General features: G+C 38.5%; 1 protein-coding gene and 1 long non-coding RNA gene across 8 annotated transcripts in view; one reads left to right on the forward strand and one right to left on the reverse strand.

Moving 5' to 3' along the window:
* LOC104152699 (uncharacterized) overlaps nucleotides 1-12,986 on the forward strand; it is a 28,521-nt gene extending 15,535 nt beyond the window's left edge. Inside the window, exons 3-4 of the long non-coding RNA XR_011144055.1 lie at nucleotides 1,350-1,593; nucleotides 10,230-12,986. This is a non-coding gene — a long non-coding RNA (uncharacterized lncRNA). The remainder of the gene's footprint in view (nucleotides 1-1,349; nucleotides 1,594-10,229) is intronic.
* Nucleotides 12,987-21,063: 8,077 nt separating this feature from the next.
* The window catches only part of PPARG (peroxisome proliferator activated receptor gamma), a 63,071-nt gene continuing 58,449 nt past the window's right edge, over nucleotides 21,064-25,685 (reverse strand). For all 7 annotated transcript variants that reach the window (XM_068960340.1, XM_068960342.1, XM_068960341.1 and 4 more), the window contains one exon: nucleotides 21,064-24,013. In XM_068960340.1, the coding sequence (XP_068816441.1) occupies nucleotides 23,766-24,013 (248 nt within the window). In that variant the 3' untranslated portion in view covers nucleotides 21,064-23,765. The remainder of the gene's footprint in view (nucleotides 24,014-25,685) is intronic.

Raw genomic sequence — 25,685 nt, forward strand, 5'->3', positions numbered from 1 at the left:
AACAAAAAGGAGGTGCCAAAGTACTAGCTTTCTTCAGAGATACTCCACTGCTATCTGTCTAGTGCCATTGAACAGAAGGATCCAATGTCATTTGGGCCTGACTGTGATATACAGTGTTTTGGTGACATTATCAGGACATGTAACCCTATGGAAGCCAAGGGGTTCATAATTTACTACATGTTTGCAACCACTTTGGGGAGAAGAATTTTCAATAGCAGTCAGCTCATATTGGCAATAAAACAAAGCACATCTAGGAAGAGAGGAAGCTTAACTTCATCAACTACAATGGGAAGTAGAGGCAGTCACAGTAGAGTTAATGATGTGTTAAAACTGCGTGGGCAGTAGGTTAACATCATTAATTCCAGGATGTTTTTTCACAGGAGCAGTCAGAACCTTCGTTTTATGAAACCAGTACTGTAGTGTTCACAACCATAAGAAGAAGTGAAAGGGGTAAAATGGGTTGTAAGCCCACAAAGAGTTGCTTTCTACAGTACATTTTCTAGCATTTTTTTGAATCTGTCTTTAGGTCTGTACTGATCATTGAAATTACGTATGTCCTCAAGCTGAACCTTCTGATGATCCTAAAGTGTACTGCTCCATTCAGTTTCTGATGTCTGTTAAAACTGAGAAAATGATACAGAACTCCATCCAGGTCATCACCCAGTCTTTTTGCCCAGTCTGCAATGTTTGTAAATTGTTTCAAGAATAGAAAGTCCACATCAGCAATCACATAATTCTTTGATTCCGATTGCTGAACTGCACATAAAGCAAGACTAGTAACCCATCATAAAGAGACAATCAACAATTCAGCTGTTTCTCAAGCGTTTTAGATGTTGTTCCCATTTTCCTGTAATAATTTGGCCAGCTAGACAATCACTGCTGTGCTGTGTAGTGTCTAAGCTCACAGACCTCGATCTCCTTTACCCCTACTGGCTCAGGGACATTGATTCACTCTGCACATGGTTGCCAGAGAGGAGAGAATTTTCAGAAGGAAGAGCAACGGGTAGAGAAAAATGGGGAAAGGAGGGAGACAAAAGTCAGGTTTTTCCTACAATGTCTCACATTCCCACAGGATATGCTGTTCATTCCTCCACCAGGGTCTTTGCTTGTTTTGAGAAACTCTAATGAGTTTCTCAAAGTGAGCAAACTCTGGTGAGTTTGCTCAAGTGAGCAAAAGGTATCTTGGGCGCATTAAAGTAACTTTAAGGTTGACCCTAAATATGAGTTTAAATTTGCTTTTAAAGTCCCAAGAAACTTATTGTGGAAAAATGTTCTTCCCTATGGTCTTTCACTTTTACTTCATTTTTTAGCCATATTTCTTTTTCTTAATTGTGTTTTGTTATTTCCAGTTACATTTTGCAAACACAATGCCTCCTATCCCACCCCGTGTGAACGCTCTTCTTCACTTAAAGGAAGCATTGGAAACCAGCATCTTAATCTGGACCATTTGGTCATCCTACTTCAGGGCCTTCGCTTTGAAGGCAGCATGAGGGACACCTTCGGCAAATACACCACAAGCAGGCCTTCCCATTTCGGAATTAAAACCAAACCTCTGCTATTCGTGAACGTCACGTGGCTTTGTCTGGCACTGAGGTGAGGCGAAACTTCTGTTGCCTTTTTCAAACACAGGCCTGTTACAGCACTGCAAGGTCGTGTTGCATCAACATAAGATTTCAAAATATAGTAAAACCAACTTGGCTTCAGATTATTTATTTATTTATTTATTTAGTGTCTAAGAGGGCAGCAGCATTTCTGACAGAAAGAGGATTTGGAACATCTGTCCTTAGCTTTCCACTGACCCTAGGGAAGCAACCCATAATCCGCATATTTTAATTGTCACTGGGGTTTGTGGGCTGTGGAGGGGTGGGAATGTGAGCAAGTATATTTCTGGAGTTATAATTAATCCTACTTATTGTACGTGTGTGAGTTATGTGTCAGCCTCATCATTGTGGGAATAATGGAGTTACAAAGAGAGGTGGAGGTACTGGTTGGAGAAAGAGGAAATTATAGCACTTTCACTGTCTTTAGTCACCCATGTGCCTTGGAAAGGCTCTCTTAAAACATAGTAGCATGCTGGCAAGAATTATCCCTTAGTTTTCTACAGCCTGAGGATTATTCCAAGTGTGTCCCTAGAGCTTTTTGGCTAGTGAGATTCACTAGGAATTTGAATTTGAGGCAGCAGCAGAAGTCAGTGCTTGCTAAATGACACAAATTGGGGCTTCCAGTCATTTTGACAATAGATGGAGCAGAAGCACCGGATCAGAGTCCCCTGCCCACCTCTGCTGCTCCCTGGGACACACTGCTGCTCAGCATCTGCCCCACTCTCCCAAAGGAGCCTGGAAAGAAAGAAATGAAACATTCCGCAGCAACTTTTTTCACTTTGTAGTAGGCAGTTAAGATATACCCTGGCTATTATTTAATGCAAAATCTCTTTTGAAACGTAGTCATCTTCTAAAACAGCATTGAGTATTTCAAAATTTTCCTATGAAAAATTTCTTCAATGTAATCTAGACTGATCCTGCATTAATACAGACTCTGTATCGTATTTCAGAATACATTGCGGCAGTGAAAAAAAACAGCATACCAGAAGCATTCTTTTATCGTAAATGTTTATGTGCTGATGTACACATTTTGTGTGACCAAAACCAAATGTTTCTGCAAAAGTGTCATCTGACAACTATATCTTTTTTTGCCTGCGTCTCTTCCTCTTTCTGTGTCCTGATGCCATGAGATGATGCCATGCTGAGTCATCCACGTGGTGACAAGATACACCATATTATTAGTAAACAGGTTTGACTTTATATTAGTGCTTGTCAAAGATTTGTTTTAGTTTCTAGGTACACTACTTGACATAGACCAGTTGCAAAAGATAACCCTCCTCTGTGGCTAGTCAGAAGACACCAATTTCTTTGCCACTGTAGTTTCCCAGAATACGAAGACTTAGATTCTTTTTATCATAGTCCAATTTATGTAAAATGATGGGTTAAAGGTAAAGGAAGTTTTGTTCGTTTTGTTTGTTTTTGTTCCCTCAGTATCCTGTCATCAACAGACACTGCCTCATAGTTCAGCCCAAATTCAAGTTACTTACCTGGATGCAAAACTGCCTTTAACACAGTCTCATATGAATAGACATCTTTTGCTCAAACAAAAAATTATTTCATTATTCATTATTTCATTTTCATATTGTGAAAGCTTAAAAATTGCCACAGAAATTATCGGCCCAGTATATAATTGTCTGTAGTCAGCAGCAGTTCAGCTATGGTGTTCTCTGTAGCTTCTAGTGTACAAAATTTCAGGGTCCAAATTCAGACCTAGTGCAAATGTCTGTGGTTCCCATGAGAGTCTAGTAAGCTGACTAAATGCCATACTGGCTGTTTTCATTTAAAAAAGATTTGATAAATAGTACTATGTTAAATTACAGTAATTCCAGGAGAGCTTAATCCTAATGTTGGAAAATAAGGTGATGCTAACTCTACTCCACCTTGGATCATGAAGCAGGCATTATTGTTTTCCTTACACAAGTGTTATGTGGCTTGAAAAATACTTTATATTGAACACAAACAAAGTGAACTTTATTGTGCATCAGCAAAACTATTGAATAGTGCAAAGGCAGTGAAATATGGACAGAAGTTATTTGTATTACATAGCACTTCCCAGGAAACAAGTTGATTTTAGCCCTGTTCGTACAGAAGAGGATCCAGTCAATCAGTAAGCCCAGCTGTTGATTATCTTAGCAGAGTGACCTGAGGAAGGAAGGTTACAAATGGTAAATTAACATGTGCCCTTAGAAGGGGCTTTCCACGCTGGGTCCTGTAGACATCAGTGACTTGATGAACAAAAGCGTCTTGCTGCTAGAATGGTACTATTCTATAGGTAAATAGACTTAATCCTCCAGAGATAAATCAAAGGCCAATGAAATCATTAATCTTTATAATTAATAAAAAGAGGAGGAAGTACATGGGTGAATCAAAACCCTAGTAGGAGTCCAAAAGTCCCGCCATTCTTTTCCGATATTACCTTGGAGCAATGTGCTAGAAGAAACAGATGACCCAGGCTGTTGATCCTGCCTATTACTTTTTGTAGAGATGCTACTTGCAAGAATAAAATAAAAAATCTTTCTATCTGGTATCCCAAGCCACTCTGTAATTGTGAGGTTGAGTCAAGATATTAAAACTGGCATGTTAGGGACCTAGAGTATCTCTGTCAAAGCCATGGCTGCCGGTCACAAAAGGAAAAGAGTACCATATATGTATGCTGTGGTGGAAAACGTGTAGCCATTCCCAGGGCTAGGCTCAAAATATCCCCCAACTCTCACCTACCATTTCAGAAAGCTTGCTTATCAAAACTGCCTAAACCTGAAGGCCAACAGATAAATTCTTTAACATGAGGAAGGACCCTGAACTCACCTACCATTGAGCAGCAATTGTAGGAAAGGCTGCTGGTTCAGAGGCAACATGAATTACATAAGAAGTTTAAAATGTATCAGAATTTTGTCAAATTGGGAAAAATAGCAAATATTTAATGAAATAAATGATACTGTTCTTATCCTCAAGAACATAGCCATAAATTCAATGATGCTCACTTTTTAATAAATGGAGAGGCTTTCCCTGTTTGGAGGCATCCATAAAACAAAGTGGGACTTAGTGATCAGCCACCAAAAATTCACAGGCCTCAGAGCTGTATATATATCTTTCTCAGATGAGGAGGCAGGAACAGGAGTCCAGGGCACAGAGCAGATTGACCAGTTTAAGCTGTTCAGGGGACACATACCTGCTTGCTGATGTGACTGTCAGTGCAAACAATCAGTCAAAAGTCAAGACAAGCAGCAACAGGGAATGGGTCAGGAATGTGAGTCCGCATGCTTATCCATTCAGTATTTTTAAAGTCAGTTTATCTGAATAATGCTGAGAATTCAGAAGGATGGTAATAATCTTCATACTGTGATTTTGCTTACAGATCTATCTTAAACCACTGCTGCTGTATGAGGGTTTTCCAGCTATCTCTCAGTGATGGCTGGCATATGGCCTCTCCTCTGTGAGCTCAAGCTCTGCTATCTCTTCCTCTGATGCCAGGACAGCCCTTTCCTTCACTATCAGCAACCGGGCAAAGGCACTGCCCCAGTAATCTTAGGTGACCAATGCACAGGGAAAAGAGGTGTGAAAATTACCTCTCTGCACACAGAAGGCCTCAGGGAATTCTCTGTTGCTGTCCCTAAGAGCTTTTTCCCTGCTCTCACTGGCCTAGAGACAGACTAAGCAGGGTATCCTCTCCTTCTGCAAAAATGACTCACAAGGACTTCTGCTACCATCTGAGGACAGTCACGCAGAACGAATATCATGTGACCTGAGGCCAATCACAGCTGGGAATTTGGATTAAAAATCAAAGAGGAATGAGAATAATTGCCACAAAATACTCCATCCTTCAAGGCACAGAAAATTGTCTAACAGGGAATAAAGGCAGCATTTACTTTTATTAAAAGTGCTCCTGTTTCACTATTTTTTTCTAACCCTAGAAACACTCATATTTTGATGGAGAACAATTCTCCCTTATGAGTTTTGCTTAGGGAAGCAGATCTGTGAAAAAAACAATATATGGTCTGTCTCAGACTGGGAAGAGCAAATATCATGCCTGGTAAAAACCACATGCACCTTGCACTTCTTTACAGTAGATACGCATGGGGTGGCATCCTAATGGCAGGGTTAGTACAAGGAGAAAAGTTTGCATGTGTAGTCTGGGTGAAATGTTTGAGGAGTGTCCAAACTAGATTTTATAAGGGGATTAACTAGTTCGAGTTAATTGTCAGTCAGTTAACCAGAGGTGAAATGCCTATGTGTGGTGGATACAAGGTCCAAGTAGTATTTTGCTCTGAGCGTTTGCCTTGCTTTCTGTAGAACTACTCATCGAGGAAAGTGTGTTGCCATGTAGGTGTGGCAGGACTGTGCACACAGTGGAGAAGGGTTTATGTTCCACCTGTTGGAAACAACCATCAGTGGTTGTATTTTTGGGATAATGCCCATTTCTGTATTGCTTATTTCAGAATAGGCACGGGACTATGGCTGACCTTACTGCTGCACTGTGCAGTCACAAACACAGAAAGAGGCCATTCTCTTCACTCTGTGCTGTCTGCTTTAGCACTGTGTTTGCTCTTCAGTTAATCAGTTACTGACTCCTTCTAGATGTCCAGATTCTCCAGGTCAGTGCCAAGTGGTATGGTTTGATTCAGCTGTAGTTACACATTTACCCAATTCTGTACTTCCTAAATGGAGTAATAATCAGACACCAGTACAGTCTGTAAGTCACAAAGTTCTCTTGCTGATAATTTTGTCATTTTATTATCATCTGGCAGCGAACTGCTGCTATCAATTTGGCAGGAATTGAAGCAGTGGTATTCTGCTTACTGTTTGTCACTCCAGTATTTTGTCTATATGCCCAATCCTACACAAGCAAGCCAAGGAATTTTGCTAACTCAGCTATGGCACTTACACTTTGCAAAGCTCTGTAAACACAAGTTCCTAAAGAAGAAATCCAAGAGCACGTCGCGGCAGGGAAAAATATGTTTTAAATACATTTAGTGAGAATTACTTAAACAGTTCATCAATCAAGTGACAGATAAAAAGTAAGATCTTGTTCATAATCCTTCTTTGCTTTGGGTAGAGTAAAAGATAGGTCTATGGCAGGAAATTAAAATCGTATTTTATTTTTCCACCTGCCTCTTTCTATTATACTTTGGCCAATGGTGTGTAGTCTTAGTAAATTCCATAACAGACCCCAGGGCAATGTGGGAGCATTAATGAAACATCATTATAATATTTTCTGGGAGTGACTGCAAAAGCTAATCGTAAGATTGTAGGTTCGCGTCAGCTATAGGCTGTTGCATATACGCTCAGCCAGCCTGTAACAGGGAAAATAACTAAGCTGAAAAATAGATAAACATTAATTTCCTTTATTTGCTTCAGGAACAGATTTCCAATAGCATCCAGTCAGAAGAATGATATTTTACTTATAGTGGTTCGTTCTTCTCTTGGAAGGGTTGAATTTTATCATCTAAATCAATAACTGCGGTCCTTAGTAGGCTCAAACCTTCAGCCTCTGCTAAATTAGTCCAATTGTGTGTTTTGTCATATTTTCTGTTACTTTAAAACAGGCAAGCAATGACATAGAAAATTCAGTAATATAAAGGATTTGAGGCAAAACTGTATTTTATCTGGTGTCCACTTTTATTCCAGATGAAATTAATACTCACTTTGTTGTTCAGCTCTGAAGAACAGGGATTTAAAGAAGCAGTAAAGAGCAATTGGGGCACCAAGGTGAGATGCTACTGTTAGGAAAAGTGGGCATGGAGGTGTTGGAGAAGGACTTGAACCTTTCAGTTTGAAACAGAGGAATAGAAAAATAGTCCTAGAAGAAGGCAAGTTATCTTCAAATCCTTTTCCCTGTTCTAAGGCAGGATCTGTGAGACTTAAACTATTTCTGATAGAGTGAAGGGAAAAAATAGACGTAGCTGGTAGGAATACCTGAAAGAGTGACTGCTGTAGAGGATTGTTACTGTATAGTTCCCCTTTCCCTGAATTAGGTTTATTTGAGGTCAGATGTATAAATCTTTGTGTAACAGATGCTGTTGTACAATAGCAGGTGTAGCCTGCGCTCCTGCAAAATCTCTTGCTTTTTATGAGCAAATCTGTGAATTGCACATTCACACAGGTAGTTAAACATACAGTTAGTCTATTTGTTGTCTCAAAGGTGGAGCTTTGCAGGCTTTGCTAGCTGCTCCAGATCTGAAAATGCTATTGCCAGTGAAATGGAAAAAAACCAATACATTTAAGCTAAATAAAGGAAACACACTTTGATGGGACACAATTAACTTGTGGCTCCTGTTATGATGGGACTTTGTTGAAGACATTTACTTGGTAAGCTGTTTCTTTCCATGGATAAAGCTTTGCTAATAAGAACATTATGGACATATATATATAGCATAAGCCTTTCTCTCTTTGCAAGTAATTAATAAATAACTAGCTCATTTATAGGAATAAGCATAGTAGCAGTAGTTATATTAGCAGTCAGCAGCTGATCATGTGATAATTGTTGCTCAATTCAATCTGTTAAAGGCATTTTGTACTTTCTGCTAAAGGAGCAATTCCCCGCACTTTTGAGTAACATGAGCAACACTTTAATGGAAATACTGCCTTGTAAGTCCTTCTTCTGTTCTTGGATGCACCCAGTCAAAATTTTCACCTCACCCATCCGTAGTCTGCAAACTTTACTGCTTCTTCCAGCTCTGATTGCATATTATCCCCATGGCAATTACAATTGCTTAATACAAACAAACATGAAGAAAGCATTTAATGTATTGTTGCTTGTTCTCTAATAATAAATGCAACAGTTGAAGACCAAGAGGAGAAATGTCACCCTGACCAGCCAGTTCTAAGCACCCAGCTCTTTGGGAGGGGCTCCAGTAACATGTGCGGTGCATCCTGAAACAGCTCTCAGACAAGACTGGACCATGCTTTTTGGAATGGAGCCCTTTTTCTTGAATCTTAAGTGAAAAGCATCATCACATCACACCTATTACAAACTATTCAAACTGATCCTTTTCTGATTATTTCCAGACAGTTGCATATGGAGAGTTCTAAATTCAACCTTAGGATGGTCTCTCAGAACTTGTTCCTGCAATTAAGCACTTTCTGAAAGATGCTGAACGCCCTATAACATTTTTACATGCATATAGTGCAAATGAATGATATCTGTCCCTCTCAAAGAAGCTCAGCACTGTGCAGGATTGAGCATATACGCTGTAAAGTAAATATCTAAAACTCTTTCAGCAAGGCTGAGCCAAGATCCCAGGAAAAGCCAATGACAGTTGTCTTCAGTGAAGGGAAATCATTGCAGCACTTGGGCATCTTGAAGACTTGGAAACAACCTTGGCAGCCACATCCCAGTAGGGAGAGAAGCATATACAGTCACAACAAGTGGAAGGGATGTAATTACAGTAAAATTTTAGATTATTCAAATAGACCCCCATATTTCTTGTGCCTCAGGTTTCCTTTGCCTGACATGAAATAATTATGTCCTGTTTTTTGCAAGTCTCATGAATGTGAAAGGTGAGAAGGAAAACTGAAGACCAGAAGAGGAAGGGAAAGAGAAGTGCGATAATATCAATTTTGCCAGTCTCCATTAATATTTGCTCTTATTTAGTTATATTAGTAGCCTCCTTTAGAATTTCATATGCTACATGAGAAAAAGAGGCCTTCTTTATATAATAGGGAAGAAGATAGAGGGTGCCACGTTACTGTGGAGCATATAAGGCATGATTTGTCTCATCTTTATTTAGCCATCTAAGAGTTACATCTTCAGTCTGTGAACAGACAGAAACATCTCCAGAGTGCAAGTCTCCCCCTTTGTAGAAGGAGACTCAGGTGCCTGCCTTCTAGACAGTCTAAGTTAAATGATATGAATTCCAGCCATATGCATGCCATACTGTGCATGCGTATTTTTGGCTTGTAAATAGTAAAGTAGCTAGAGGAGGGGATAAGTGGGATACCACACCAAGAAATCCAGAAAAGGATGGAAACAAAAAGAGAAAGAAAGAAAGAAAAAAACAGCTGAGACCTATTGGTGTAAACTACACATCCTTTTTCCTGCATAAAGGAAGCCCTCCTCATTAACCAGTATGTCTTTCCTTTGTCTTGTGCCTTAGTTTTTCTGCAGTTTTTAGATCATAACTGCGCATTAACTCCTGAAATATCAGAGAGAATGTTAAAAAATATCTATTACTTCTGTAAAAGGAAAAGAATGTTATGAAAACAAACTGTGGCTTTTAGGACTTTTTGCAATTTCCTGAGGCTTTTTCTTGAACATCAAGTCCTCACTGCCCAGCAATTCGTGGGAACGGTAGACTATGCACAAGAGACTGGTTAGTGTAAGAGTCTGTTAGAGAGGGAGAGACAGATTAATACAATCTTCTGGTTTCAAAATGTCTTTCGAAAGAGTGTTGCTGTCTCTAAAGTATACCCTGGATCTGAAGCATGCATTGTCAGCCAGTGTTGACATAGATACATTTGAAATGCCATCAAGAAACAACTGTGGTGATTGTATTAGGGGCTGGTTTGCTGCTGATTTTCTTCATCAAGAAAGAAGCCTTCTTATAGGCAGAAAATCACACCCTATATGAGAAATGAAATAAGGTGTATTTCCTTGTATTTCCCACTTACCATTTCTCATCTCCCTTTCAGGCCTCTGAGGACTGTGGCGTCAAACCCAAGGCAAGAGCATAATAATAATGGATGGTACTGGACAGTGCATAGTATTGCTGTGTATTGGGCTCATGATTTGCTTTATCCAGATACTCACGTTCTGCAGTAATGTTACATTGTCAGTTAATCTGCAGTTTGTAATGGTATGGTTAGATTTTTCCTTGTACAATACAACTTCACATTGTATTTGCTGAATCTCAATTTATTGATTTCAAACCCTTTCTTCCAATAGCTCGAGATCAGGTTGAATAAAAATCTTGCCTCCAGAATGCTTACATCCGCCTCTAAGTGGGATGTCATTTACAAATGGTGTAAACGTGCTGTATATTCTGTTATCCTAGTCATTAATGAAAATTTTAAAGAGCGTACCTAGAAAAGCTCTTGGGGCACCCAGCTGGTATGTTTTTTCTGTTTGACAGCAAGATACTGAAAAATACTTTCTTCATCCATTTGTGCACTCATAGTAGCTTCACCTACCAATGCTTCACTAGCTTGTTTCTGTGAATATTATGTACAATTGTGCATGTAATTCATGTAATGTAATTCATATTATAGCACATCTGTTTCCCTTTTATTCACAAGACCATTTATGGTGTCAAAAAGGAAGTTAAATTAACATGGCACGATTTTACGCTTGACAAAAATATGTGGACTATTTATTATCTTGCTATTGGCTGGATGATCTAAGGTTGATAGTTACTTGAACAACTCGGTAACCATTTGGGGATTTCAGGCTAGACCAATCTATAATTCTCCTGGTCCTTTCTTTTTCCTTTAAGAAGAAAAAAAAAAAAGAAAGAAATTTGTCCTTCTTAAGTCCTTTGAGATCTTACTTGTTTTCCATGATCCATGAGTTCTTTAAAGATAATCATTTAATGGTTCAGATTGTTTCAGCTATTTCCTTCAATACTCCAGGGTAAATTTCCTTACTGCTTGCTAACTAGAATATATCTAACACATCTGAACATTTTAACCTATTCTTTTCCTACTCTCTATGCTCCAGTTTGTTAATAATTTTAATTGTTCTAAGCATCTGGTAGGAATTAACCTTTTACTGTGAAGATGCAAGCAAAGAAAACATTGACTATTTCAGCTTTTTCTTTGTCTTTTGTTATTTCCTCATCATTCCTTGGTAGTACTGGACCTCTATGATCTCCATCTTTGTGTTATTTCTATCATAATGTACAGAAACTTTTCTTATTACCTTTATGGCTCTTTCCAGCTGTAGCTTTCTACTTTAATATTGTAATATCTACAACCATTTCATATCATGAGTGACTTGAATAGGTTTGCACCAAAAGGAGAGGAATGCTTGATTTTAGAGCCAGTGTACAGTAAGGGAAATACTTGTGCTATCTAATTGCTTGACTGGTATGCTCCAGCTCATTAACCTGATGCATTAGATTGGTTAGAGAACATATCATTAGCTATTTTCATTTTGGTTCACTCTTTATTAAACAGCTGCACTGAGCTGAGGTGCAGAAGGTTAGTGGTGATCTAGAGTAATGCTTCTTCACATGCTGTCCAGGCACCCCTGGTCTTCTGTAAGGCATGAAAAAGTTGTACAAAAAGACACACACACACACACACACACACACAAATTACTCACAAACACACACACAATTGGGAAATAAAATTCTAAAATTAACATTTCTAGCTTAGATTACTTATTTGTAAATTAAAATCTTTCTGGAGGTGTCCAGTGGTTTTCTCCTCTGAAAAAGAAAAAGTTTGAGGAGTTCTGCTGCAGAGACAGGGGACTGAGAATGAGGCTTACCATTCAACTAGCTTCCTGGATGAACTCGGACTAATCACTTGCTTGACGCTCCAGTGCTCCTGCTTCCCCTCTCCGTGTAATGAGTCTAGCTGATAATGACTGTTCTGAGGCATTTTGAGCTATTTGCACAAAGACCACTCCTGAACAAAACTTCCATATTGGATTGGTCATTAATACTATTGTAAAACCAGAGAGCTGAGAAGGGTCTGAATAGAGAAATATGTTTTTTCAGTAAAGGTGGAATTCAGAGGCTGAGATTTTATCTTTGAAATGACATTTGAAAAACATATTAAAATGTCCAGTAAAACATGTTGGGTTCTTAATCCGTTGTGCAATTACTCATTTCAAATTATAGCAGCAGGCATTAAAACACAGCTGGGGTAATTTCTAAGAAAAATCAAGATATAATCATATGACAACATTCTTGTGCCCTGCAGTCCTAACGTACGCAAAATGCCTACTGAGCGTAAGGAGGTCTTGTATGTGTAGGCATGGTGGAATAGGCTTTATTTTGAATAAGAACTTCTTTACCATGCAGCTACCAAAGTGAAATTTTCTTCCTCTGGACTTTGAGCAGAATGTACCCACTGTCTGTGATTTAAGACTTACCAAGCATGCCAAGAATATATTAGCTTACTCTTGGCAGTGGGAATTGCATTTGTGTAACAACAAGTTTAAAACCCTGTTAAGAAACATTGTCCGATCTGTAACATGGGACTCATTCATTTTGTTGTTGTTGTCATTTTGCTGAAAAGAAAAAAAAAACGTGCACAAGATATTTTTCCAAAAATCTGTAGGGTACTTTGGAATGTCTTTTTTTTTTAAACAAATTGGGTAATAGCTCCATCCGCTACTTATTTAAATCTTGTTTATAATGTAAAGGAGAATGTTTTAAGTGTCTCCTAGGCACGCTACTGTCCCTATACTGTCTCACAATATGAATTGCACAAGAATTTCAAAACCAGTGCCTAGACTCCTAAATCTACATTTAAGTATTTAGATTCAAGTCGCTTATTTCTCAGCAGTTCTGAAAACCAGACTGTGTATTTATTTGACTGAATACAAGAGAGAGAGAAGAGAGAGAGAGAGAGGAATCAAGCAAAGGACAGGGAAAGGCCAGTGAGTTAAAGCATTCATCTGTGGAGATGTGGGAGACAAAAGTTTCAAGTGCCCTGCAGATGAGCACTGTAATTTTCAGTGCCTGTGTATTTACGCAAAGCAGAAGAAGTCCGGCAGAAAACACTGGAAGAGAAACTGACTGCAGTGGCTAAAATACTTGCCAGAGCTGGGGAAACCTAAATTACAGTACTTACTATGACTCGAGACAAAAAAAGACCTGAACCTGGGTCACACGTGCCAGGCAAGTTTCCTACATCAGAAAGTATTTCTAGATGAAGGTCTTTTTGTGATATATTCATGGAAGTTTTGAAAAGTCTCATTTTCATCCCAGTGCAGGACAGAAGCTCATTTTGGAGTTTTCATTTATTTTCACATTTGCAGAAGAGCATTCTTGTTTTCAGCCCAACTGTGATCATTTTTAAAAATCTTGATCAGCCATTCACACTCAGCAGGAAAACTGCCTCTAAGTCCTCACTTAGTTTTCTCACAGTCAGAGCTGTTGGGGAGAATGCTTGCTGCCTCATCGAATTGGCAAGATGCTCCTTCCCGAGATGCCTTAAGGTTGCCACTGACCTCAGGATAGCTGCAGAAGGCAGGAACAGCTGGGTCTGCCTTGCTCCCATCCCCTGGCACAATGGGTTCTGGGGAAGGAAATGCTATTATAATTTGTATCCTCAGCCCCTTGGCTGCTAACCAAACTATCGTAACTCGGAGCAAGACAGACACTCACACCCAGCAAGGGCACGGGCCGGATGCAGGGAACAGGAACTGGGGACAATGGGAAGAATCTGGGGTGCAGCAGCAGCCACAAGCTGTCCTCCAGCTTGCTCTCAAAGTCTGAGCTGCTCCTTGTGCAGCTACTTCTTTATGAAAATATATGATCTAGGAAAACCAGTTAGACACACTCTTGCCTTTGTACAACTAACCACCTCTCTCCCTCTTCTCTGAATAATGTCCACGATTGAATCCTCATGTTTCTGCAAGCAGAAGTTAGATAATTCTTGCTGGTACAGAGGGAAGTGTCTTAGTCACTGAAAATCAGCCAGGCTTTGGCCTAACCCAAAGACAGCAGAGTGATAGCAGGGTTTTCAAATTGTGCTTTATCATGGAGCATGAGTGTATTGCTTCTAAATGGTCAGTAATGGCACTGACAGTGCGTTTTGCCTATTTTTAATGTCTAATTTCTTTTTAAAAATACCTTGTATTTACTGTTCTTTGCAAATGTCTTTTCTGCATATTTTGGATGGGTATCTCCAGTCCAAAGTCTCTGGGTATCTTCCATTTGGGATCAAATCCTATTTTCTTTGGGTACTGCTCATTGTAACAGTATAGTGAGGGATACTGTTTGTGAGCAATCTGACTGTCTGCCGCAGGGTTTAGAGCTGTGGTGCGCTTCAGGAGGCATTGCATACAATACCAAAAACCCAACCTGGCCATCAGAGAACGCTTCTGAAAAAACTTGAGTCAAGATTTGCTCTCCAAGCCTGCTTTGCCCTGCTTGCACAATGACTATTTCTTTATACATTACTTAAGAGAGCGTGGTAATGGTGAAGGACCTGGAAGTCACTATTATATTTCATTCTTCGGAGGCTGATTCTACAAGTAGTCCTGTTTCAAAGGTGATTCCTTTGGGACTGCGCTGGCAGAAGAACTTTTGTGAAAAGAAACAGTAAAACTGAGTAGAGACAGGAATATTTAAAAAGTTGCTTTTTACATGGAGTTCTTTTGTATTATCTCTTCTCCTTTGTTAGCAGACCCTTTCTGATGCTCAGGAGAGTTGATCTGGCTGAAAATGCAAAGTGGAATCTGTGAAGAGGAAACATCCAGAGGAGATAAAGGATGTCATTATACTAGTAAATTAAATGTGCCCAATTTTTTAGTACTGAAGCCAACCGACATGGAACAGCCCATGTCCATTCTACTAAACTCCAAATTTTGTCTGACTGTGAGTTGCTAGATCCAAACCAGGAGCATTTAGCTCATTTCATATATAATACAAATGTGATTTTTATCTAAGCAAGAACAGCGACTACATTCTAGGCTTGATCCCAATTTTAGAGATTTTTCCTTGCTTTCCGAAGGTTTTGGATCAAGCCGTATGTAACTTTTAAAATTACATTCCAGGCGTGATATTAGTTAATGTACACAGCTTTACTGTGTACAAATGGAAGAGCAGTGAAGACTGAACATCTATGAGCGATTACCTATAAACATTGTAACTGGATACTTTATAGCCAATTCTTTCCTCCTTTATAATATATGTAGTAAATTGTATAATCTCCAGTAATGAACATTTATTATGGTAGCACAAGGTAGAAATACATTGCCCTTACATTGCACCTTGCAGGAAAGAGCCTCATAATGTTCTACAAAAGGTAAAGGAAAGGTTCTGTTAATGGGGCTGCAAAAATGGCTTACATCAGAAAACATTCACTTTGAGTACAGGATTTTTATCTCTTGGTACCAAAAGTACCAGAGATTCAGAACTTAGATTATCCAAATAACTTCCAGATACCACCTGAGAGCCGTAGTCTTGCTTTCTTAATCCATGTGTAAGTCTGAATATGATTTCATCGACTATGATTTCGTTTTGGTGTAATGCCATTGCCTTTAACAGCATTATACCAGTTTTGAATTATACCTGCAAGCAGACTCTGGACCTTTGCGTTATACTGGCAATTGTGATTATCACTTCTTGTAGAGTTCACATGCAAATGAAGGTAGAGAATCTCAGAGGCTGAGTTTTCCATTATCTTTGTACAGTTGCACTTTTTTCAATAGCAGGTGCAAAATCAAAAAGAATTTCATTTACTATTTAATATGTTTTACTTTTCATCATTTTTTTAAAAACTGTTTCTGATAGTCTGAAGTTTGCAGTGTCTTTTTCCACACAGGACTGTAAGTATAAGTAATAAACCTCAGGGAATTTTATTCCATAAACAGATCGCGCAAAGGAAAATTACCTTGCAAGTCCAATTTCTTATACAGCTGGCTTTACCACCCTTGTTTACATGCTATTGTAAAGATGCAGAGATGACAAGTACCCCATTTTGTATTTGCATTTGTACCCCCAGCTACAGATGCAAAGAGTCTGCACTTCAGTCAAGCGGATGGATACAGAAGAGCCTGTATAACGTGGTATCTTGCCTGTAAGAATACAGCTATTATGTGTTTGATTGCCTATCAGTCTAGAATTAATCTGACAAAAAACACTGTTGTAAAATATCAGGGAAAATTTGAAATATAAAGGCAAAGGACATGTAAAAGATATTGAAAAATGTTCAGCTAAATAGCTCCTGGGTCTTTTGATTAAAGATCAGATAAGAGATAGCAATAATAACTTGTATTAAAACAAATTGTAACCAAAAAACTAATTTCACATTAGGGTGGACTATTGGATTGGGCCGATTCAGAAACTGCTTCTGATTGCCTGTGTGTATTATTTCTTCTCCTTTTAATTCATTTTATTTTGAGGCTGAACTGTAAGGAATTTTGTGAGACAGTGTTCTCATTAAAAAAGACCTTCCCATACAGATGGGCCAAAATTGGAACTTCTGACTTGAACAGCTCTGAATTTCTGTGCATGCCTGCATGCATGTTTGACGTAGATTGGCTGCATGATTTTGGTTCTGGATCATATACAGAAGAAGAAAGAAACCTAGCAAGCAGAGTTTCACAAGAATAGCTGATTTAGAGAGATTTCATTGAACAGTCCATGATGCTATCCTGTTATCAAATACAGCCCCAAATCCTATTTTTGGTCTTGAACCCAAACCGTGCCCTAATAATAATTTGGATAACTGCTGTGAACCCATTAATTTTTCTATTGGGTGATTTTTTAAATTTAGTATACTAAGAAGAACAGAGATCGCCTTTTCCAGCAAACAGATGTCCACCAAAAAGATTTTACTAAGTGATCAGTTGCAAAATCCCTCACTGCAATCCTTTATAAAATAAGATGCCCTCTGTCCTTCCTCCCGCCCCAAGTTTAGTTGCCAAAACTTACATACAAAATTATTACTGTAACGTTTTATAGTCACTGGGAAAAAAAAAATCCATTTGGTCTTGCAGAATGATGTGAAATGAATCTCTGGCCTCAAAAGAAAAAAAAAAAAAGTCTATTAAAAGTAGCTCCTTTTCCTCCCTCCTCCCTCTCCCAGGCCTCTTTTACTCCCCTCCCCCCAACAATAAAGGATGTTTTGGAACAGCCTTTTCAGGAAACATTTCTACAGCAAAATGCAGCATCATTTATAATATTTAAAGCTACATTTTTGTTGAGATGGCTTGGCAGGGCCTGCTTGCAAATCTGGCAGGATATGGCCAGCTGAGAGTTAGCACTAACAAACTGAGGATATGCTGACACAACAGAATGCTTTAATCATCATTGCAGCAAGCAGGACAAGCTCTTCTCCTGCACTGCCAGCTCTTCCCAGTGTGAGAACCAATGGTGCTGCGTATTTCTCCTTCCCTCCCCTGCCTCTAGAGAGTACAGTTTTCCCTTGTTGTTTCTACTGAACTAAAAAAACCTTGTTGGGTAAGAGCATATAGTATAATGAGCAATGGCTATTCCTCTTGGCCAATACTGTTCTAAAAATGTTGCCATTTCCAGCACAACAAGGAAGCTTAATAATTAAGAAGAAAATCTTCAAAAGATGTGTGTCTCAATGAAGGACTATTTTCATTTGCAGCTAAGACAGGCTCTTTTTCTGCTTTACTGTGCATACCCTCTTCTCAGGCAGCGCTGACAGTTATAGTCAGTTATAGTCAGCAAAATCATAATCAGAAGCTTGTCCCATTTCAGAGTTGGGAACTGATTTTAGCCATTTGCAAAAAATATCTATTAAAGTAAATGAATTTCATATTGAAAAGAAGTCCCAAAGAATTTAACCCTGAAGTTCTGTTAGTTACTGCTGTGAGTAAGGGTTGCATGATAGGGCCTAGAAAACTCCCACTATACAGTCTGGATGAGGTACAGTGCAGGGTTATGTTCTTGCATTGATTTAGCACAGGATTTGATACAACAAATGATGAGGACCTGTGTCATGAAAGAAACTGTAAATTGAAGTAACTGTGATATTTCGGGAGCCTATCAATACATACGCTCTATTTTCTGGCTTTGTTACACTAAGTTCCTGCAAACCAAAAAAATCTTATAATGTAAAAGGCTGTTGTAAAGTATGAATGTAAAAATCTGTAAGAGGCAGCCTAAGCAAATGGGCTGGGTACTAATTTGAGGGTTGTTTCTGGCTATTGTATGTCTAAGCCTACAATTCACTATGCTCCCTCTTTCACCCTTTCTCTGCCTTATCTTGGTAAACTACTTGGAACAGCGCTGGTCCCTGTAAGGCCAAGTACAGCAGGACTCTAATCTTGTTTAGGAACTTCAGGTGCCTTGCATACAAATAAGTGTGATTAGGATATGTTTCCAAGTCTGATTATATACTGCATATGTTAGGAAGAGCTGATATCTTTGCAAATGTGCAGCTTTTATACAGAACACTAAGGTCCAGAGCCTACGGTACCATAAACAGGGTTATTATGCGTAGTCCTTGAAACAGAGTATGTATTTGCCAGGTCTGATGAACAAGCAGACTTAGTGAAACTACACTATCTTCAGTGTGCTGAACTGCAGTTGTTCTTTTAAAATATATATCAAACAGAACAGGTCATATCAGTATATGTCACCACTGAGCAGAAATCCAGGACTGCCAGCTGAATTTCTATGCCTTTGAAAGTAAGGGTGTGACTGAAGAGGACTGATCATATACAGCGCCAGATGGCAATGCAGGATTAATTAGAAGCAAAAATACTTATATCTAAATATATTTTTTTATTGGAAAATGAGTGGTGCACATTTTAAGGTAACTCTCAGAATGTCCATGCAAAAAAGTAGTAAGTAGTAGTTGTGTTTTTTCTGTTTTTTCTGTCTGGAGTTCTTCCACCCACAGATTACTTGTAATGGTTTCTGGTTAGGAGCTGTACTGTAAATGATGTAAATGTTATACATGCCCTTGCTTATGTACACACACACACACACACACACACACACACACACACACACACACACACACACACACAAATATAGTAGTAGTCTATTGCAGCTGAAATCTTACAACCATTTCCTGGCTGGTCTCAGTTCTTTGACTGTTGGGTCTGTTATTGGCTACTGACAGTTTTCTTAAAGCTGGTGAGCATTTCCCATATGCTGCTACTCCACTCAAAATTTCATATGTATATATTTACATTTGCATAACACAATGAAAATTCAGAAATTCCAAAATTGTTTTTCCTGCGATTAGTAATCCATTCAGGGCTAGTCGGTGCTGATAAATATGAAAGTATCTTGCCTTATTTATGCAGTTGGAGACACACCTACACAGCTGATTTTCAGCCCCCCCCACAGTGGGGCTATGGAGTTAGAATGGGGTTTAAGATTGGGCACATAATTTTTTCCTATGCATGAATGAAAGGCTGAAGCATTTGACAGGCATATGATTGAGCTGCTGACCTAGGAGGTGGGTTTTCTTTTCTGGCTTTTGTTTCCTTCCTTCTATAAATCTCTTGCTGTAGCTGTGTTTGCCTGTGTTGGCAAAGCTGATATGACCTCCATTTAAATGAGAGCTATTACCTCCTGTTTTAAAAATCCCATTAAAATGTACTCAACTTCAGGTCAGATTTTACCATTGCAAATCAAATATTGAATCCTGATCCCCCAGGGCTTAACTGTACCAATGGTGAATTGAAACCAAGAGAGTATATGCTAAAGTGACAGGGCAGGGCAGGCCTGTGATGCATCTAAAGCTAACACAAGTCATAACAGCAGTTATCAGGAAGTCCATTTGCTAGGCTTCTGTATTTTAGACTACTGAGCGGCAGCCTGTACTAGGAAAAGAGTCTGTTAGCAACACAGAATTCAACTGCTTCCTTTTATGTAATGCTGGAAGGTGGTTAGTTACCTGCACTAGCAGGATAACAATTTTCATTGCTGTTATGGAAACAGTGGTTAAAATGATCCCAATGGCCTCTGTTACGATAATGGTAGAAATGTTTTTGTCCCATCTAAATTTTCATTTTAGGCCATTTACAGCAATATTTTCTAGAGGAATGGTCACCAATGAACATCATCTGAGGAGGTTCCTTTTACCTGTTAGATAAAGCACTCGGAGCTTCTAAAAGAGGTATTTTGATGACTAGTTGATGCTTGATATGGTGAGGGAAACAGGCAGATAGTTATTGGATGCGCACAGATAGGCCCTAAGACTTTCTGTGGATATGATTTGCCTCCCCATTTTTTTCTACTGAAAAAGCAGAACAGTGTAAAATGCAAGACAGAATAACAGCTCAGGTTTTAGAACCTGTGGAAATGTACCCGTATCCCACTCACCACCTCTTCTCTGAAGGTGTTACAGTGTAGTGAGCAGATGACTCTTTTTCAAGTTGCTAAATGGTTTTAGTAGCGCTGCAGATCAAAGAACAAATTGTTCATTTATGGCATGGCCCACTCTAACCAAAACTCTAGAGAGTCTGAAAATATTACAACCTACTTATAAACTCCCATTAGCAAGTTTCTTGTTTTTAATAAATAAAATCCCATAGAAACAAAAAAGTATTTACAATTAGATCAAAATTATGAATATAATTCACAAGAGAAAACATTATTTTTTGAGAAAATGTTTTCATATCCTCATAACAGTCATTTGTTCTAAATTAGTACATAGCAATTGTCCATTAAATGAACATTTTTCCCTTAAGACCTATTATTGCAGAAAAGTATTTTAGGAAAAACTTCCTAACCATGATGTAACTGTTTAGAATCAGGACGTTTCTGTGATTAGTAATTCACATAAAAATTAACATTTTCCATGGCTTGAGGAAAACATGATGAGTAACTGTTGAAATGTAAGAGAAGCCAGGATGTAGGGAGAGCAATATATTTTATTAGAGTGGCTGATACAGTTGAAAAAAAAAGTATAGGGTTTTGAGCAGTCAGTCCCTTCATCCTAATAAAGAATATCACCTGTTCCTGCAAATCTGTCTTCCCTTAGATTTTTAGACCATTTTGACTACCGCTCTCAAAATATACGCACTGTATGACCATATCAGATTGAACTACTTAAGTAGTACCACTGTCAAACTGCTGCTTTTAAAAATTTTCCCACTTGCAATAAAGTCAAATTAAGCTATCTGAGTTAGTGTTTCTTGGTCTCACAGAAGTTTTTCCTGTAACAAAGTCATGACCTTAATTTCATTCTCAATGCATCTCTTCCACTGTCCTTTTGAAATAATGTTTAATATTGCTTATGTAAGAATATGCTGTAGAATTCCTCTTTGTTTAAAACTGATTCTGAACTCCCATTTTTAGTGAAGCCAATGAGAAATTGGATTGTATATGAAATGCAGTCTCAGATTAATAATTCATGCTGTGTGACACTATTATAGGAATTCAGTGTTGGAACTAAGGTCCATCTCAGTACCAGTTAATCTTTGATATATCCTCCTACAGGAGGGGATGAACTCTGCAATTAAATAGAGGTTCTTCCACTAAGCGATCGATGGCAAAATTTCAAATGGCCAGTGTCCAGTGGAAAATAACTTAAAACAAGAAGAGAGAGAATATTCTCTTTTGAATTGTAACAACCACAAATCAGCTAGCATGTAATTCCTGTCAGAATCGGATGCTCAGCTAGCACAATGTGCCTGTCTTGAAATGTGCAGGCAACATGCAGTCTTGATCATCAATATGCAATATTCCATTTGCTTTATGGCAATCATTTCTAAGTTACCTGAAATGATCTCATTGCAAACTTAGTGAAGATCAAAGCTGCTCACTTTATCCTCATACTGACTTCATCTCAGTGCAATTTCATCTGTGGGTTTTAAACGTTGAAGCTGAATGATCCAACCCTCCAAACACTCCTGGTGGGCACAATGCTTACTACTGACCATAGGCCCAGAGGTTATCTGAAATAAGTAGTAGGAAAAGATTTCAGGTACAAGGGTATGAGCAAAGGAAATTATTTTAACATTTGCCTCTGCCAGCCTCTTTACTGCATCATTTCCACCAGCTTAGATTTTCCAAGGTCCACCTCAGGACTAAGGCCAATTTATGCTCACTGAAAGTCCAGTCTACGCACATGTACACTTACATCCCCTTTTGGTCCACTTACATAGCACCACTGAACTTTTCTCACTAAGTTTAAGGCATACTTTTTTGCTACATAAATAAAATGCGGAGAAGTGAGTAAACTAGTGCTACTCAACTGGGGATCACTCCTTCCTTCAATATATATGTTAAATTAGTGGCTTTTTTCCCAACATTCTCTCTTCTGGTCTGTCAGTGTGGATCATACCTGCTTGACTTTCTCAAGGACCACAGTCACCGTGAACAGCAAATGTAGGTAGTGCAGATGGGAGGCTAAAGGAGTCTCACATCAGTACTGAGACTACCAAAAGAAGATAGTGCAAGTGAATTTACCTTCCACTGAATTTATTCACCCTCTGCTTTGCTCCCAGTGGAAATCTTAGGTAACATCATAGGGCAACATGTATAAGAACATTGACAGTCTTAACAGCAGTGAACATCTAAGCATTCGGGTTCCTAGTGATAAACAATGACAGCTCAGGTCAAACTAACACAGTGGGGCTTCTACTGTAAGTTTGTTTTCAAGAATGAATTCAAACCTTGCTTTTGTTTAAGAGAAGTCACTCTATTCCAATTTTTCATGACATTTCTGGCTGATATGTTTGTCAGTGATCAAAGAAGATCTCAAGCCAAGTGGGATAGCAGGAACCTATTCCAAGTACAAACTTACCAGGGTGGCCAAAAGCTGCATTAGCCCTGGCTGCTGCTGCATGTTTGTTCCAGGCCATGGGGGCAGTGCAACGCCTGTTTGCGATGCCTGCAACGCAGGCCGCTGCTCCACCTGCCTCAGACTTGCACTGAGTAGAGTAATTGACAAGACTCTGCTTCCTAAGAGCAATGAGCAGTGAGCATTCCTAACTTAACTATTTCTTGAAATGGAGTCTAGATTTTGGGTTTGCCTACAAACGATGGGCCTGATTCTCACACTTAACGCTTTACAGAGCTCTATTAATGTAAAATTATATTACGGTAGGCATAAATATTATCCGACTTGACACATCTAACTTTTGCCTTTTAGGCTCTCATAGGAAGTTGCACTAATTTGTGATTCAATTTTATTCTTATTAAGCTGCTGCCTTGGGAGCACAGAATCAAACATAATACTTAAAATGTTTCCCTAGAAATGTTTATGGAAAAAGACGTTTATTTTTAAGTTGAAAATTTAACTGCATGCTTAACCAACTTCAGTGAAGCTTCAATCATACTGGACAAGCAATTTTAAGAAATAAGATAGTTAAAAAAATTAATTCTGAAAATACTGCCAACAATTTCATGATATAGATATTTTTAATATTAAAAGTAAATTGTAAATGTGTCTTTATAAACAATATGCATAAAATAGATCTACTATACTAAGTTCTCTCTTTTTTAAATGCTGTTTCACAGTAATTTCTTAGGTATGCAATGTTTTCCCTCAAAGAAATAGTGCAATCTGAAGAACATACATTATGTCAGCGGATTAGAACTACTATGGTCATTAATATAAGTCTTTATAGATTTCTTGTAGGAGTGGATGAAGATTCATATCTGTCTCCGTTTTCTTTATTATTTGCAACAGCTGCACATGTTCCGTTACAATCTGTCTGAGGTCCGTCATTTTCTGAAGCAACTTTGCAAACAGCTGTGATGATTCTGGATGATTCAGCTTTAGCTGGAGCTCCAAAGCTTGCAACAGATTGTCTTGTATATCTTCAATGGGCTTCACATTTAACAAACCTGGGCGATCTAGAAAAAATATAGGGAGTTGTAAGTTTATGAAGAATGCAGAAACACCAATCATCTCATTTATTAATTTTTAAAAGATTTCTTAATATATTAAGCCTTTACATACACCAATATAGAGGTAGGTTTATACAGTACTACAGTGCTTTTCCACAGTAAAGTTGTTTATGTAAAGGAAGAGTGAGATGTACTGGGAGGACAAGAAGTCTGCATTGGATAATTCACTTTTGGAAAATCAGCATATACACAGATGGATTTGCAGGTAGTTGCTACCATTAAGAATGTTTCCTATCAAGGTGTCTTCTGACATATCAAAATAAAAAAAAGCAAAACCTCAGCTTCTGTGAGAGACATATTCCATGACTGAGGATAGAACTGGGCCAATATAGTCACAGTTCTAACCTGGGAAATTTAAAAATCACAGGTTCAGTTCTTCTCTGCACCCAAGTTCCAGCAGCTGTTAGGAAACCTCAGGATCGCTTTTAGCATCAGCTTATCACCTTAGCCACAGACGTTTATGGCAGTGGGGGACTGAGAGATATGGCTTGTTCAGAAAATGCCTTTTCTGGGCTCAGGCCAACAGAGAGTTCTCCATGAGGGGGAATCTGGGCTGGATATTTACAACCAAAACCAGCTATTTGGACTGCTACAGCTGTCAAAGAGGGCAAGATTATCTTTGGAATACCTTATTCTTTGGAAAGAAGCAAAATCTTCCTTCTTTAACAAGTATTATCTTTCATAATAATAGTTATAGTCTGCCTGCCCCCAAACTTCTTTTTCAGTGGTTGCTATTCTTATTTAGCAGTTTGAGACATTTTTTTTTCTAACTTCAAGTAATAAATTACTTGATTCTACAGACATGGAAGTTAAACCATATTGCTAAAGATTATCATTAAACTCTCACATTTGATAATGGTTGCCAGTAATTTGTTACTGCTCTACTTGCTAACCCACTTTATACTGGGTAAGGTATTTTGGTAGTCAAAATACTACATGACAAAACAGAAGTTATATTTTAAATCAAATTTGCTGCAGAGCAATGAAATTAATCTCACAGGTTGATCAATAAAAATGGTGCCTATAACCAGCCTTAAATTACTTCCATTTAGCAATATCTTTATTTCAGAAAGGCCAGTTGGCCAACTCCTTAGGTTTAGTGTCAACAAGGTGGCTGACTGATGCTGGTGCTGGCTAATGAAATGCCCATTTAAAGAACAATAGGATAGTACATTACTAGTGCTGTAGGAAAAATCTTTTCATCCATCCACTTCATTTCTCTTTCGTTTTTATAATATTCCCAAAGTTTAGGCTTTTATCAATATGTTAGTTTTAGCTGCCAGATAAATTGAAACTGATGTAACGACTTGTTACATCTGAGGAAATGCCTGTAGAAGATGCATGACACTGATGTCAAGCTCTGCTTGTGTTGCTGCAACACGAAACCAGAAAAAGATGCATAATCCTGGCTGTGCTATGCACTAGAGCCGTGTTTACCAGGACAGCTATAGACGTGCAGCTTCATCAGCTGCAGTTGTGGAGCTAGCCTTTCTGGTGTAAACAAAGTATTAAAAGCATGGAGATAAAGCCATTTTTTTCAGAAGGGCAAAACTTCTGTAAAACTGGACTTTCAATTATTCTACCAGTCTAGACCCTGAAGTAAGTTATAGCAATCTCA

The sequence above is a fragment of the Struthio camelus genome, chromosome 14 (genome assembly GCF_040807025.1).
Source record: "Struthio camelus isolate bStrCam1 chromosome 14, bStrCam1.hap1, whole genome shotgun sequence".
In the NCBI taxonomy this organism is placed as follows: Eukaryota; Metazoa; Chordata; class Aves; order Struthioniformes; family Struthionidae; genus Struthio; species Struthio camelus.